At 40.6% G+C, this 18158-nt stretch overlaps 1 protein-coding gene across 5 annotated transcripts in view; it reads right to left on the bottom strand.

Moving 5' to 3' along the window:
- Nucleotides 1-1233: 1233 nt before the first annotated feature.
- The window catches only part of LOC131684009 (regucalcin-like), a 571198-nt gene continuing 554273 nt past the window's right edge, over nucleotides 1234-18158 (bottom strand). For all 5 annotated transcript variants that reach the window (XM_058966603.1, XM_058966511.1, XM_058966680.1 and 2 more), the window contains 3 exons: nucleotides 1843-2268; nucleotides 1652-1790; nucleotides 1234-1596 (listed from right to left, as the gene is read on the bottom strand). In XM_058966603.1, coding sequence (XP_058822586.1) covers nucleotides 1392-1596; nucleotides 1652-1790; nucleotides 1843-2268 — 770 coding nt within the window. In that variant the 3' untranslated portion in view covers nucleotides 1234-1391. The remainder of the gene's footprint in view (nucleotides 1597-1651; nucleotides 1791-1842; nucleotides 2269-18158) is intronic.

The following is an 18158-nucleotide window of genomic DNA, read 5'->3' as shown; positions in this document are numbered from 1 at the left end:
CGATAGCCTACTCTGTTGCCCTTTAGTTGGGGCGAAATTCTTGCAGGGCGACAGTGCCGATGAGTCACCAGTAGCTGGGGCACTTTTTCCGCCGTCGTCATCGCCAACTGCTTTTCTTCGGTGGACTGGCTGCTTGCTAATGCTTGAACGAATACGAATGATGAGAAAAACCGACCGACAGATATTTATATAATCGCGCTAATATGCACTACTATCGCTTTATCGCTCGTTCTCGTGCCGTGCATGAGCCTTTCCTTTCCGTCCGGCTTCTAATGGCCTAACCAAAGGAATATGCCGTCTTTCCCCCACCAACTGCTCTCGTCAAGCAACCCAATGCGAATAATCATAAAACAAACATGTAGTGGACCTATATATAAACTTTTCATTATTTTATTGCTCGGTTGGTCCACCATTTTGACGGCTCTGTCCGGGATGGGCTGAAAATTTTCACTTTTCCGAGTCGTTTTCGAAAGATTTTTCAAAAACACAATTTTTTGTTATTAGTGCATGTTATACATTTGCAACAAATTGGCCTAAAAATCAAATCATTCTGTTAAGTATGATAAAAGTTATTAACGTTCAAAATCTGACGCGGCGCCGCAGCCGATATTTTGAAACGGGACCCCTATATTGAAACCTTAAATGTATTCTACATTAAAAAAAGAAGTAACAGGTCTTAAATTACAAATTGATTGACTTTTCATAAGAGTACAAATATGAAATTGTGCCATTTTCATACCAAATAATGATTTTTATGTGTAGTGTACGGAAACTTGCACACTTTAGATTACAAATGATAAGAAAATAACAGATGATGATTCTACTACCACATTTACAAAACAATACCTATATTAAATAGCGCAAACATTTATGAAACAATATTAAACATATACACTAGAGGTGTACGAATATGATATTGTGTCACTGTATCAACAATGTAAAGGTTGCCACATTTATTGGCTAAAAAACTCGTTGGAAAGAAGTGACGATGATTGAATAGTTTAATAATCATCTTCATAAATTTGATCTGAAAGATTTCAAATATGCCTACAACGGTTTGACACTAAAATAAGGACATTTGAAGTAAAATAAGGACGCTTTCCCAAATCGTCAAAAATAAGGACATGTCCTTTAAAATAAGGGCTGTTGGTAATCCAAACCGTTAGTATTTTCGGAAGCTTCACAATATGTCGCATATGCCCAATAGAAACGGAGAATAATAACTTCGTCAAATTATCGCATATATGTGCATTTATTTCCCACGAAATGTGCACAGCAACAGGTAGGCAACCTTCTAGAAATTAAATGACACAGACATAACTGCAAATTTATACTTTAGTTAGTAAAGAATAGTTTCGTCTTCTTCGATCTCAAATATTCAAACCGATCTTCTAATTCAAGTCAACACTATGCATGATCGTTCCTCTAGCTCCTAAACCAGTAACTTTAAACAAAGCACCAGCAGGCGCAGGTTGTGGAGATTTGAACTCTTTTGCTGAAGTTGTTACGTACAGTATGTCCAAATTGGGCCCTCCGAATGCCACAGATGTCACTTGCTCGGCCGGTATTTTTATTTCCATTACAATTTTACTATCACTACAATAGGAAAAGAATTGTTAAGACGTATTATTAGTTATAAAACTAATATTACAAAGGATTAATTTTGTATACTGTAGATCCACCGAATGTAGCAACGTAGAGAAAACCATTCATGTCAATAGTCATTCCATCGGGTACAAATGAAGGGCGCGAACCATTCTCTCGGAACTCAATAACCACTCTTTCATTAACTGCAACAATATAAGATGTATAGAGTAATATGGCTACATTGTCGATACTTACAAAGATTTCCGTTAGCATCTACAGAATATTCTTTTACATCTAAATCACACGAGTCGATGTAGTAGAATAAATTTTTCGTTTCATTCCAACATAACCCATTAGATACACCGATATTTTTTTTCAATACCACAAACTGCTTTCGTTGAGCATCGTAACGATAAAATGTTCCAAGTCGTGATTCAAAAATATCTCCTTTCTCCTCGAGTCGCATTGTACCGCCATAAAAACGACCACTAGAATCAACTTTAGCATCGTTAAAACGATTGTCAGGCAGTTCCAGCTCTACCTGGCCTACGGTTTTTACATATTTTGCCGTTGAAGAAACTCCATCCCACTCAATCATTGTAACTTCGCGTCCTGTTCCAATAATGAATTTCGTTGTACTATTCTTTACCGGAATGATGAAAGATATCACAGGGTAATCATCTGAAAGAAATAATATGCATACACAGTAATATACACCACCTATTAAAACTTTATCAATAAAGATTGACAACACAAACGCAAGACTAGCTGCCAATTGTGCATTAATAGTATCGTTGACAAATAGACAAACGCAGCTAGAGAAATGGATTAGAACAATTGACACTGAAAGCCATGAAAAAATAACAATTCTTGTGTACCTAATTAGTCGATTCAAACAAAAAATACTATATGTTATTTAATTTTCTTTTATTTTTGCGAGATTCTCAAATAACAGTTATTGAAAATTATTATTGATCTCATCTTTAAAAGCTTCTTTTAGCCTAGACCTAACTATCTGAGCCATTTCACAAACAACAAAAAGAACTGACCTCATTGGCGGTTTTGTATTGTATTGTATTGTCTTCGATTTAAAAAAGTTACATCGCACAGACTTAGACTAAACACTAACTTAATCCTATTTTTAATTTAAACGATTCTTTACTAATATTAAAATCAAACAAATGATAGCCATTGTTGAAGAGTTGACAGCAAACATCCAAAGGATTATTCTGGCCGTACTGCGTGCGATGTGTTGAGCGACGGAAAAAAATCAATTCTCCGGAAAGTTCTTCCCGGAACGTTGAGGTCGAGTTTTGCTAGAAGCGCAGGAGAGTTTATGTTGTCTGTCAGAAGGTCGAAAATGAAAAGTCGTTGCAGAAAAATCCGTCTGTTTCGCAGCGTAGGGAGATTGATAAGGATACAGCGATCTTCATATGGAGGAAGCTGGAAACGGTTTTGCCAGGGTAACCGACGAAGTGCAAACCTGATAAAGTTCTTCTGTACCCGTTCGATACGATTAATGTGTATGGTGTGATACGGAGCCCAAATAGTAACGCCATATTCTAGAATACTGCGTACCAGTGTAATGTATAGTGTTTTAGACAATACACATCGTTGAAATCACGAGTGTTGCGTTTGATGAGTCCAAGTACAGCGTAGGCTTTAGCTATAACGGAAGAGTAATGTGCCGTAAAGCGTAGCTTAGAGTCCAGAATGGCACCAAGGTCCTTGACGGATACGACTCGTTCTACGGGAGCAGAACACATTGAGTATTCGAACTTAATTGGAGTATGTGCTCGTGGAAAAGTGATTGTACTGCATTTTTGAATATTCACACTCATTCCATTTCTGTCACTCCAGTCAATGATCCTATCGACGTCCATTTGCAATGCACAACAGTCTACCATAGTTGTTATGACACGATAAATTTTCAGATCATCAGCATACATGACTTTAGAAGACGATAATTCACTGCAGAGGTCGTTCACAAAGAGCACAAATAGAAGAGGTCCGAGATGACTCCCTTGAGGAACACCCGATGAAATGTAGAAAGGATCCGAGAGTGTAGTTCCAAGTCGCACCGAGGCGCTACGGTTCGCAAGATATGAGGAGATCCAATCAGTCAGCCAGTCCGGCAGTCCAGTCCTCCTTAGCTTTTCCACAGCAAGCTGATGAGGAACATGGTCAGAAGCTTTCGAAAAGTCGATGTACACCGCATCGAGATCTGTTGTCGTTTTTCCAGTTTATCAATAAGCGTCGACACGTAGCTCATCAGATTTGTAGTTGTCGAGCGCTTTTGTACAAAACCATGCTGGTCCAAAGCGATGATGTGTTTTAACGCGGGGTAGATAACATCTAACAATATACTCTCGAAGATTTTAGGGAGACTGCTTATGATTGAAATTCCTCTATAATTGGTGACATCATGTACGTTGCCTGTTTTGTGGATTGGAGTTATCAAAGCTTCCTTCCACTTCGTGGGGAAAACATTTTCAGCAAGAGAGCGATGGAATAATAGAGATGCTGGTAGTGCCAAAGATGAAGAGCAGTTCTTGATGAACGATGGTTGTAGCCCGTCGGACCCTGGGCCCTTGGAACTGTCAATCCCCCGAAGATTAAGATGTTCCTGATGTTCGGTGAATGATGTTGAAGGCAAATTCAGAGTGAACATTGGCAAACTACTCAAGTACGATTCAGACAAAGGTGGTGAGTTATTACTTAGCACGCTTTGAAAGAATGACGTGAATAGATTTGCTGACTCCGCTGGTGACGTTGATGTCCTGTCTCGATAGTTGCCGCTTTCCGGGATTCCACCGGAGCACGTTTTGTTCCGCAGGTAAGACCAAAACTGCTTTGGGTTGTCCTTCATGCTGCATTCAATTCGGAAGACATATGAACGAAAGGATGTTGCATTCACGAGCTCGAATTGGCGTTCTAATTCCCGTACAAACGTTTTGTCGGTTTCGCCTCTTGTTCTAAAAATCGTTTTCGAGCCTTCCTGAGACGATTTCGAAGATTTCGTACTTCAGCATTCCACCAAGGTCGTTTGTTATCCGAGCGGCGCGTGCTTTTCTTCCTAGGTACAAGTTGTTGAAATATTGATTCAAGTTCGTGATAAAATCTATTCACAGATTCATCCAGAGTACCCAGCGTTAATATCTCAACCCAATTTATTCGTGAAATTTTAGTGTTTAATTCATCATAATTGCATTGATTGAAATCGTAGAATAAATCAACATCGTCATTCATAGACACAGGAAACACAGCGTCAACTTTCAACACAAACGGTTTGTGGTAACGATCTAATCTCATTAACAATGCGGGTGGCTCCAATACTTCGCATCCGCCAGTGTTACTAACAAACGCTAAATCAAGCAACCTGCCATTCTCGTTCGTCAAATAGTTTACTTGTTGTAGGCCAGAAGCAATCATGGTTTCGACTAACAAAATTTCATGTTCTGAGGAGGCATTTATTGGAATAAAACATCCAACTCCGTCATCGAAACTCCAACGTAGCTGAGGTAAATTATAGTCGCCTAAAACCACCACCCTATCGTTGGTACTAATTTGATCGTACAGTCGATTGACACAGACAGCATGCTGTTCATACAAAGCGAGATCAGAATTCGGTGGTAGGTAAATCGCACATACAACGAGAGACACTGCCCCGTAATATATACGAACTGCTACTTGTTCTAGACGGGCGGCTCCATCGACGGTCACAATATTGCTTCGATTTCCTTTTTTGATGCCTATCAATACACCACCACCACGAAGGGCACGGCTGGTAGAGCAATTTCGATCGCATCGATATATTTCATACTCATCGGTCAGTTCAGCATTGAGGATATCATCGTTAAGCCATGTTTCTGTTAATACTACTACGTCATAATCAGAAACAGATAAGGCTCAAAAGATCTCCTGAGTCTTCGTACGTAATCCACGGACATTCTGATAACAAATCGTGACTGAGCGCTTAGTATAATTAATCACATTATCGGTAGTCGGGTCGGATTCGGAGCTCTGTGATTTCAATTGCGAGTGTACCGTCTGATTAGTGTTAGCGATTGGCGAGATACATGCAATGAGCGGGGTAGTGTTGATTGTTGTTGTTTTTTCATATCTGCTGTTGTGATTGAAACCGAAACGTAGATCGCGTGTGAAAATCAAACTCACGGAAGATTATTCCCTTCTGCCAGGAGGATTTTAACAGGGAGACCGTTTTCAGCTGTAATCCAACTCCGACTTTGAACGACACGAAGGAAAGTTCTTCAAGATTTTTGCCCTTGGGAACTAACTTACGGACGTCAACAGTCTCGCTGGTGTTGAGGTTTTGCTGCACTAAATTTTGTATGTCTTCCTCTGTTGCCTTCGGGTCAAAACCAGACAGGTAAAGCCAAAACAATTCTTCGCCTGATTTTTTTACTTGTCTTTGGTACCTTCATTAACGTTAGGAGAGGACTGATCACAATCGCCGTCCAAGCGGGGACGTTTTCGGGAGCTGCTGGAGCAACCCTTACGGCCGATTTTTTCGGTTAGCACGGCTGGAATGTGCTGTAAAATTTTATTTATTTTTGCGCTATTCTGCTCCATCTCATTCCCAAGCTCCAACAGCGCCTTATTGTGTTCAACACTAATGGCATCCATGGCATTGTTGGTTGATGAGATGGCGACTTTCTGGTACTGTTCTGTATTTAAGGAGCATTTTCATATTCTAGTTGTAGGTTAAACTTTTGAATATAATTTAAAATGTTATAAATACTATTATTTGAAACGCTCAATCGGCCAGTTGGCTCAAGGCATAATAATAAAACAAACAACTGAAATTCGACTGATTTCATTGTTGATTTAAACTAGTTCATCGTTAAATACGATTGAAAAAAGGACTAATTTTGATTGACGTTTTGTTTCATCGACCGACGGTTGAAAGTATGGAACTTAAGGCGAAAGGTTACAGGATCGGCTGCGGCGCTTTCTCGAATTTTTAAAACTTTTACGTAAAAGATATCAACAATCCCTCTCGTGTAAAGTTGCGCAAGGAATTAAGCTATTTTTTGGTATAACTAAAATTTTAAAATTTTGATGATTACTCACGGCTAGCATTTTCTAGTTCGAACCAAAATATCTCCGATATTTTATTCAAAAGTACCCCATATTATTGCATAGGATTGTAGCTTGCTTTGTGTAGAATTTTTTGTTCGCTTACATTACATAGCTACGATGCTTCGTTTTTGAGTTATTCATATTTTAGTAAAGTTGATGAAATACCCATATTTGCAGCCGCATTTCTACCAAATGCCGTATGTCCAGTCTAACTTCAGTGAAAACGAATACAAAGCGCACGCGCATGCAAGATGTCGGTTTTGTGCCAGACCGGACTAAGCGATATTACATTGATACAGAGAAAAACGTGTACAAAAATTAAATCTTTGCATTCTTTACGGTATTATCCGCAATGGATTCATATCATAATTCATGCTAATGATAATATTTTTCAAATCTGGCGCAAATGAAATGTAGCTGAAGAAGAAATTATTGATTCAATCCTATCATTTTCTCTTCTTTTGAGATTTTGCTACTTAGTCCGGTCTGACTTTACACCGATCATATAGCACAATGGTGAAACAGGTAAGACATCACAAATGTCGGTTAGCCGCATGGTTGCAGCCACGTGTTTCCCCATTGATGATTTCTATAGTCTGACTGTTGGTTTGAATATTTCATTCTTTCCGATATGTTATTATAGTTACTAAACTGCCTTGGCGTTCAATAATAAGGGATGCCGTTGAGGTGGAGCTTCCATACTGCATTGTCAGTAGCTTTTCGCAAGTTCTTGAGAGGTGAAAATTTGGTTACCCTCCCACTAATGAAGAATAAATAGACGATAAACTGCTTACCGGGGAAATAAACGCACAATTCAAATGTTTATATTTACCAGGCTGCAGATGTCAGCTTGTGAGAATTATAGGTGATTTTCCGTAAATGTTTGGGAGCAAAATTCTTCATTCTATGTTTGAATGAAGAACTTTCCTCCCAAACCTTTACACAAAATCACATATTGGAGAGCATACTTCAGCATAGTATGCATATGTATCATTAGTCGATTGTTCGATCTAGTAAAAGCTTCTGCTAAAGCGAGAGAGATTTTGAAAATGGCTGTAGTTTTTAAATGTCCGTGTTTGTTTTTGCAGATATACGTTTCCCTACGTTCTTATTGCAGTTTACTCTTCATATAAAATAATGAGGGAGTAGTACACATGTCCCGTCTATAACAAAGGTGATAAGCTGGATTGTTGCAAGTACCAGTCAATCACATTGCTGAATGCCACCTACAAAGTGTTCACCGCTGCCCATAGAGAAAAATGGGGAATTCAGAGCAGGTTTTACTGGGACATGCATCATTACAAACGAAATATTTTCGATTCGACTAGTCTTTGAAAAATGTTGCAATTACAACGTGCCACCTGTTTATAGATTTCAAAGCCGCATATGATACAATCGATTGAGATCACCTATGGGATCTAATACACGAATATGGGTTTCTAGCTAAACCGACATATTTGATCAAATCGACTATGGATCGAGTGATGTGTTACGTCCGAGTATCGGGGACACTATCAAGTTCTTTTGAAACTCAGGAAGGACTATCTAATGTTTAATATCTTCGGAAAAATGCGGTAATAAATGGTAATAAATATGTACACGAGAGCAAGAGGTTCGAAGGAAGAAACATTACACCTTATGCTCATATGCTCGGTTCTAAACCAAGAGGCGTGATATACGATCATGTCAATCATCATTTCAACACTCTAATAACCAGACCTCGAAAGTGAAATTTCCATCTCGTTACATCTTAGCAGTTTAGAAAATATTGCAAACTACTATTTTTTTGGGCTATCTAGACTACTGTATTACTACTACTGCATTTAGATGCGACCAAAGTTGAATTTTCTACGACTAAAAAGTCGGTGCAAGTACTACAAAACACTGAAAATTACAATTATGTGGAAGAATTTAAATCTATCGTGAATAACCATGAATGATATAACCTTAAATTATTTGTATGTGAGCGAAACATTTCTAGAAGACCGTTGATAGTTTCTCATGTAAGGAACAAAAATATCTTCACAATACAATACAGAAAATTTATCTTCACTGGATTTTAACTCAATGAGCTATTATTTCTTCATATATAGTTCAGAAAATTTTCTTATTTTCAATTCCGATTTGTTATTTGGCCGATTCTCATATACCAATCGACTGTGTGTGTGTTTTTTTTGTTTTTGTTTTTAGAAGATAGCAAAAAACTTCCAAAAAAGCCCTGAGGCTGCAGGAAAAAAATATATTAAACTGTAATGTCTCAGGGAGCTGGTTTGTGTTGCCATCCGACTCGCCAAAAACCACTACTCTTGCCTAAAACCTGAATCCTCCCCGGCACTACCTTACGGCATTACTTCGGGGAGGGGGTTTTTATGAGCATAACACCCACTCTAATTCCACTACTTAGCAGTTAGTTCCTTCAGTAGGGTTACAGCACTACTCCTCGACGGTGGTGTGTTCTTCACCATCAACACAGACTGGCAATTTCTACATGGTAGTCGGACAGCTAGCAGTGGGTCGAAACTTTATGCTCTTCCCCTACGAAGACAATTTGGGCGGAAAACTTCAGAATGTCTAATTTACCTAGCCCTTCGGCTCCCTTGTGCCACTATGCACCGAAACTTTTTTCTCGTACCATTTAGCACCACTTACTCGTTCAGCTCCCGACTTGTTCGCAAACTACTCGGTCCAGTCCCCAACGATGGATCTGGCCTACTCCGAAGGAGAATTCCTAGGCGAGACAGGTTCTCCCGATACCGAGCGGTAGATTTCTCCCGATGCCGATGTTCGTTTCCGTGAGTCAATTAGCTCCCCGCTTTGTTCCGATCTACTCGATGTAGCCCCAGCGATGGACCTAGCCTACTCTACGGACCAGCCAGTAGGTGCTAAGGTCCATCCAGCGATTCCGGGTGGAGCGTAGCTTCCGGTTCACTGGCGCCCCAATGATCCATTGCTAGCTATTCGACGCAGTCTGATCCCCGGCTGTGCATCTACCCTACTCACGAGCTATCCGGTAGGGTGTTAAGGTCGGTCCGGCGATTCCGGTTAAGTCTGACGTCCGTATCACTGGCGCCCAGATGACTCGAACCCGGTTCTACGTTGCGTACTACTCAACTGGTCCCCGGCGGGGGACCTAATCTACACCAACGGATAGTTCCCCGGCGGCGGAATTTCTCGCGAATCCCAATTTGTGATTTAACGGCGACTTTCTAGTCAAGGGCGTACTTTGTTGGTCCCTTCGCCACCTCCTCTGCATCTCGGAGAGTATACTCGTAACCACTCTATTGACAGCGTCCCAGGTATGCTCGTCGTGGCACATCTCTTCAACGATACTGTCAACTATCACACCCTAAGAAAACTTCTCCGAACGTAGATCACGTGTTCCTGTGTCTTTGCACGTTTACACACTCCGGGCAAAGGAGTGCCGAAGCATGTCCAAACCGGTGCAAATACTTCCGGAAGCATCCGTGCCCGTACAAAATTTGCATCAAATGTAAGTTCACATCTCCATGTTTCCTATGCACCCAAGCTGTCACATTTGGGATTAGTCCTCAGCCATAGTGATGCATTTTCGGGATCATGCCGGCGATAACGCATACTACCTCCGACGATATTGTTCTGTAACCACTCGCGACTCGTACGGGCATCAGCCGGAATGTCCGGTTCAGCTTTTCACGATTCCGCTTGGTTTTCAGCGCAGCACCCCAGGCAGGAACCTCATATCGAAGTATCGATGACGAAACAGTCGATAGCATACGTCTCGTCTCGGTAGCCGACATTTGGCATGATTCTCGTTGTCTTCGCCGACTTTTCACAGACGTAGTCGACGTGGTTGTTGAAGCTCAACCGGTCGTCGGTTATCACTCAAAATTCTGCCCTCCAACGTCGATCTGAATCCGCTGAATCGCTTTGACGCTGCTTGTGGTGGGCTATTTACAGCTTGACTCCGTTCATCCAGCTTTCGATCGCGTCTATTGTCTCCGTCACCGACAACTCCACTTCTTTAAATGTCTCACCAATCACCGTTAGTTACATGTCGTCCGCGAAACCCACACAGAAAAAAATATTTTGTAATTTTAAGTTTATTTTCATAAACATATTTGGAGCATGAATATAAATGTAAAATTAAGTTCCACCACAAATCCACACGACTTGTCGTGCTTTCTTCAACGAATTTTATTATAATTCTACACATGGATTGAAAATTACAGTTTCTTCAAACGGAAAACCAATGCACTTCAATGTATTTTTTACACGCTTATTGCTGTAAATGACATGTAATATTACACGAACGAAAGTGTAAAATTGTATGCTTTTTGATGCTCTAATTGAGTGCATTGATTTTAACGTAATTTTCAATCAAAGTTTTGATTCAATCTTTATATGTTTACATTCGTATTGATTTACATGTCGTTTAAATTTCATTTTTTTTTGTGTGCGCGATTTTCACTTTCCTGGGCAGCCGAAGAGTTATGACCCCATCGTATACCCGTTCCAAAGAGTTGGACCAAGAATGGAGCCTTGAGGAACGTACGCTGTGAATGACATTGACTTCTGCCCTTCGCTCGTCTCGCACAGCAGCACTCTGCTCTAGAAGTAGCTCTTCAGGATCTGGTATAGATAGTTGGGAACCCTCATTCTGTGCAGCGCTGCAGCAATGACTGTCCAGTTGGCGCTGTTAAATGCATTCTTAACATCTATCATAACCACAGCCCAGTATCGATATCCTCTTCACTTCTGTTTAGATGCCTTCTCAGCACTCTTAAACATTGTCAGAATTGCATCCACTGTTGACGCTTCTTGCGCAATCCGAGCTGCCTCTTAGTTAGTCCGCGCGGCTTCGGCTGCAGTACCAGCTTCTATACCTTCCAAATTTTGGGGAACCTTTATTTAAACACATCTGCAGCACCATCCTGAACACGTCCGGATATGCCAGGATCGCAGCTTTCAACGCCACGTTTGGTGTTCTATCCGGACCGGGGGATTTCTTTGATTTCAGACACTTCGATGCTTTGTCGAGCTCATCGTTACTTACCAATCGTCCGTGTGTGCTCCTTCTTCTTCGCCGTACGGTGTTGGTGGCCAGATAGTTGGATCGTGCTTCGGGTAAAAGACCCTCGATAATTATATTCAGCTTACTCGGGCATTTTTTGGCTGGCGTCGTCGATCCCTTCATTTTCGCCATCACGACTAGGTACGCGTCACCCCAGGGATAAGCGTCTACTTCTCGTCACAGTTCTTTGGGGCAATCTGATTTTTTAAGTCTGTCAAGTTACTCTCCAAACCCCAGGCGTTGAAGTAACCACCAATGACTACCGGCTTCCGACCGATCAACTACTCGATTAACTGCTCCAGCATTAGGCTGAACTGCTTTACTGTCCACCTTGGAGGAGCGTAATAGCTACACACGAAGACGCCATTGATTTTGGCGATCACGAAGCCTTCATATGAGCGTTCTACCACTTCTTGAATGGGGAATCTGCCCATGACTTTTATCACAGCCGTTCAATCGATATGAGAGTTCCTAAAATCGATTTTCCAGCGCGAGAACGCCCTCCAGCACTACGAGACTCATCGTATTGGCCGAGTGCATGCAACCCAAGGAAATGCGCAAGCAACGATACTTATTATCTCCAGTTCGATGAAGTGTATGTTCGAGGGTACTTTTTAAGGTTTTAGACCCCCCCCCCCCCCGCCTAAAAGGACGGCTGATTGCCTTGCGATGGCTGCAGTCTTCTTGGATATAAAGGGGGCTTTTGACTCAGTTTCTTTCTGAGAAGCTGCACCAGAATGGCCTTTCACCGATTTTAAATAACTTTTTGCTAAACCTGTTGTCTGAAAAGCACATGCATGTCTAAGTTCCCTGTTCTACAATTTTTACGTAAATGACATTGACGATTGTCAATTCATGCACGCACTTGCAGACGACGCGCAGTGTCGCCTAGCCGGACAAAACCTCTAAATTTTATTTTGGATTTTTCATGATTTAACGTTTTCTTTGTTTGTAAAGAGGTTTAATGGAGTTTTCTCAAAATATTAGGTCTTGAAGACGAAAGATAGATTTTTTGCAGAACTTCAAAGGTGAAATAGATGATCAATTCTGTAAAAAAATGTATTCAAACCTATGTTATTCAAATGACTATATATTTTTAGTAAAGATTCCGATTAGGGTCGAACTGGTTTCATTTGAAAGGTTATTCGCTGGACTTATAACTTTCCATTTGGTCGATACAAGCTTTTTTTCTCACACAAACATGAAGCACAAATAATAAATCGTGCATTAAATTTAAATTATAATGTTCAAAGTGGCTGTACTTTATTTTGAAACAGTTCGGAAAGATCACTTGTAGTTAATGATACTTGAAAATTGGCGTACGTTCCGAAAATGAATGTGCTTTTTGCCCCGTGGTAGGAAAAAATGTGATTTTTCATTATATGTCTGAAGGAGACGCATGATTGTGTTTGATTCCCCAAGGTACGAAATATAATTTATGAATGTCTACCAGCATTATCAACAATTGAAAAAATGTGTATTCTGCTTAAAATTCGCTACACCAATTTTTTTGAAATTGAATTTTCATATATTGTGCACATTCGTTAATGTTGAATTTTCGAACCACGAACTAAGTACCAAAATTTTGAGGTAGAAATAAAAATAAAAAAATAACATCAAATATGAATTCAGTGCGACAAAATTACCCCAATGTGAAGTTTTCATCAAATTCGGGCCACTTTTGAAGTTTTGTCCGGCTTTTGTATGGAAGATGATCACTGTGCGACGGGGTGGTCTCTGTTACAGCGCCCAAGGCATTTGGGGGTGTTTCTGTTTCCGCTCTGCCTCGAACATACACTTCATCAAACTGGAGAGAATCAAGTATCGTTGCTTGCACATTGTCGGCGTAGCCAGAAATTTAGTTTGGAGGGGGTTTTGACGAAAATCTTTGATTTTTCAAAAATGTTGGTGGGTCTTTTGATGACATTTAATCTGTAGGCCGCGATCGACTGGGTACTACCGTGTTCTGCAGTAATAGCGAAATGGGATGGTGTGAGCGGGCATGGGTGCTATAACCCTACTGTAGGTAGAATTAAATACCTGTCGCATGTGTCAGTTATGTTGGGTGGCGGACTACGAGACAGATTAGGTCAAGTTCAACGAGTGGCCCAAAACACCACTTTACTAACAATCAAGCAGAAAAGGATGAGCTGAAAATTCGCAACTTCGAATTCGTAGCATTAGAAGAGCTTTGATGGACGGGGCAGAATGTGTGGAAATGCGGGGATCGAGCGACGGTGCAAGAGCTGGGCAAAATGCGCCAACGCGTATCAAGTGGCAGGCGATCAGCGAAAGGATTTGTGTAGTGTGGATCAAATCCACAGCATTATCAATGTGCACTGACCTCACGAAGCCGAGAAAGATGCATTTTATGCGCAGCTGGAGCATGTCTATGATAGCTATGATGTCATCGGTGACATAAACATCCTGATAGGCCGGGGCATTGTATAAACCGGTTATCGCACAGGATAGTTTGTAAACCTTATAAACAATGTGCAGAAATTCTCATGATTGATAAGTATAGTATAGTATTATGACGAACACCTAAATAGCGAAGCAGTAGACGACAAGAGTATTGCAAGAATCAGCTTGGAGACGCGCACAGTCGACGACAGATTTCGAATCTACCTAAGATTCATGAAAAAATAGGACGGTTGGACCGCTGGCAATGATCAACTGTCATATAAGCAACTCAAACACAGAGTAGAGGAATTGGCTAGAGCACTCCACTGGGTGCTTTTGAAGATCTGGAAGGAGGAGATTTTACCGAAGTATAGGATGTAGGAAGTAGTATGTCCCATCTATAACAATGGTGTTAAGTGGGATTTTTGCAACTAATTACCGAATAATACCATTACTGAACTGCCCTTGCATCCAAAGGTGACGTAAATGCCATCGAGTATATTTATCAGGAAATCCATTTTCAAATCTTGCATGGTGCGGGTAAAAGCTTGCTTTCGCCACTTTGCTTTTCGTATTTCAACAAGTTATTTTTTTTAAATCGTTTGCACTGAAAGATGCACCTTTGCATACTAGAATAGTAAACGTCATCTACAAGGTGTTCTCCCACATTCTTTGTTGCCGCCTATCTTCCATCAAGCCATTTGCATTAACACTCTTGAAAACTTTGCTGAAGATACTAAGTCTCGAACTAAAATTGCTGAATACTAAACCTCCAAAGGCTGATAGTTTCCAAATTATGGAATCTTGGCGCCATTCAATTCGATACCCAAATGTACACCATAAATAGCGAAAAACGTGAAAAATTTCAATTTTTTTATTACCAATCTTAGCTAGTGGCACTTTATATAAGTGATAACCCAAAAAAAATCAAATGTACATACAAACCGATTCTCACCTGTTAGAGACAAGCGTAAAACGCCATTTTTCATCAGTTTCTATGTAGGCGTTTTCATTGAGCTATTTTGCTTGATATTTACATGATTTATCAACTATAGGTTCCTCACTAAAATATTAGTTAAACGATCCCATTCTCACAACTTACAAGAAGTCCCCATAACGTTTAAAACATTAGGTTCTCAACGTAATGAACAGATATTAAACTTCCAAAATTATTATTTGAATATTTAATAAACTAGTCAGCATCAAACTTTTTTTTCTTCAATTGAAATATTTAGGTTTAGAGGGGGTTTTAACCCCCAAAACCCCCCCTTGGCTACGCCACTGTGCCTTGGGTTGCATGCACTCGACCAATACGATGAGTCTCGTAGTGCTGGAGGGCGTTCTCCCGCTGGAAAATCGATTTTGGGAACTCTCATATCGATTGCTCATCCGATGCGACATTCTGAACTCGTTGGTGATTGGAAACTTCAAGAGGCTCGTTGAGCTTAATTCTCAAACCCGATTTATGTCCTTGTACTTCGACTACATGGAACAGCGCATCAATCCTTCTTCGTATAATCCCAACCGCATCCATCACCCTAATATTTCTGATTCTACTGTATTCTTCGACACATCCACGAAGGATCGTGGAATCCCGGACCATATTCGCCCGTAAGTGATCCCCAATATATTTTATAATAAATTCCGATAAGTCGACTGACGGATCAAATCTCGATGGGTCCACTGGCTTCGGTATCTTCAATAATACTATCACTGCTTCATTCAAGCTCAATGATCCCGCTTTAGTTTACGTCGCAGAGTTAGCTGCAATTCAGTACACCCTTGGGATCATCGACACTCTGCCCACAGATCACTACTTCATTTCGGAAAGCCTCAGCTCTGTCGAGGCTCTTCGTGCGATGAAGCCCAAAAAACAATTCTCGTATTTTCTGGGGAAGATACGGGAGTCCTTGTATACGTTATCTAAAAAATCTTACCAGATTACCTTTGTTTGGGTCCCATCTCATTGCTCTATCCCGGGCAATAGAAAGGCCGACTCTTTAGTAAAGGGGGGCATTAGATGGATACATGTACGAAAGACCAATCTGCTTCAACGATTTTTTTAGTATTTGTCATCAAAGGTCACTCAACAGTTGGCAAACCTTGTGGAGCAATGGGGAACTTGGACGGTGGCTACATTCGATTATCCCAAAGGTATCAACAAAGTCATGGTTCAGGGGGATTGATGTGGATCGGGATTTCATTCCTGTTATGTCCCGGCTTATGTCCAACCACTACACCTTGGATGCGCATTTGCGGCGTATTGGGCTTTCGGAGAGTAGTCTGTGCGCTTGTGACGAGGGCTATCACGACATCGAGCACGTTATCTGGGTATGGGCCGGTTATTATGACGCCAGGTCTCAGTTAAAAGATTCCCTTCGAGCCCTAGGTAGACCACCCAATGTTCCAGTTCGGGATATGCTGGCAAATCGCGATCTTCCCTTTATGTCCCTTATTAATATTTTCATAAAAACGATAAATATGTCAATTTAGCTCCTCTTTTTTATTTCTCGTTTTTAGAAGTTCCCTGTCCTGCCTTGTGGAGCCGATCAGCATCAGAGTGCCATTATGTGACCGCCGTCGCCTTTGCCACGCAATTTGAGGCGAGAGCGACCCGATTCCGCTGGTCCGATGAATCCCACTCATCAACCCGGGTCTTGACGTTTGGTATGTCGCTGATCTCCCGTTTGTCTGAAAGTGGCAAGTCTGGTCTTCTTACCTGTCAACATATCCGCCTACTCTCTTCTGTTCCTGATATAACTGCTTCAACACCGATGTTGGAAATAATCCACATTTGCATTCTGTATTCCTAGTTTTAAGATAGCTGTATTTTTGTCATAAAAATATTCTTTCCCACCTTGTATATCGAACTGCATTCCTATAGTTTTAAGATAGCTGTTCAATTTCTCATAAAAACCTGTTCCCCTTTCAAACTGTATTCTTAATTTAAAAATAGCTGTAAAAGTTTTCGTAAAAAAACTTATGTTCCTCCTTTTGTATATCAAACTCGATTCCTAGTTTTAAGATAGCTGCAAAAAAATTCTGAAAACCTATTGTATCCTACTTTTGTATATAGCATTGCATTTCTAGCTTTAAGATTGCTGTAAAAATCCCCCTTGTTGTAAAAAATATTTCAAATTTGTAACCTTCTAGTTTTAAGATATCCAAAATGTAAAAAAATGAATTTGGCACCGCTAAGCTAACGCATTTGTGCCTAACAAATAAACGAACTAAATAAAAAAACCTGTTTTAATCCACCTAGTGGTGCTATAGTGCCTTTCTCATTTGTCCAAACTACGATTCCATGGCTGATTATGTTCAATACAATGCTGTAAATGTATATTACCTATTCAGTACGAGTCGCAAATACATACAATTGATCGACAGCCAAGATCTTGAGATACGATGTGTCGATACTGAAACATCGCTTGAAACTAGCGGCGGATCAAGGAGGAAGATCCGAGGGGTCTGGATCCTGCCTAAAATTTTCAACTTGTTAAGAAATTTTAAACTAGTTTTAATTTTAAAGTAGCAACCCCTCATTGCATACTCCTACCTAAGCCTATATAGGTCAAAAAATTTAGGCCGGGATTAGGTTGACGATTTTTATAGCGATTGCATAACATTTCTATATGAGAAAGGCAAAAACAGTTATTTAATTTTGTTATTGAAATTTACGTTGTTTCGTTTATTTCCTAAATCTAGAAACTGGTTTCTCAAAAAAATGGCACAAAGGAGAAGCGCGGACTGTCCAAGATGCAGCTCGGATTGCGGCAAGGAGCATCGACAGTGGATGCAATTCAGACAGTACTCAAGAGTTCTGAGAAGGTATCTAAACAGAAATGAAGAGGAAATTGCTGTAGTCACGATAGATGTTAAGAATGCATTTACCAGCGCCAGCTGGGAAGCCATCGCTGCAGCGCTGCACAGAATGAGGGTTTCCGACTATCTACGCCAGTTCATGAAGAGCTACTTCTAGAGCAGAGAGCTGCTATAAGAGACTAGCGAAGTGCAG

This window comes from Topomyia yanbarensis, chromosome 1 (genome assembly GCF_030247195.1).
Source record: "Topomyia yanbarensis strain Yona2022 chromosome 1, ASM3024719v1, whole genome shotgun sequence".
NCBI classification, from domain to species: Eukaryota; Metazoa; Arthropoda; class Insecta; order Diptera; family Culicidae; genus Topomyia; species Topomyia yanbarensis.
This window is presented reverse-complemented; position numbering and strand designations above follow the sequence as displayed.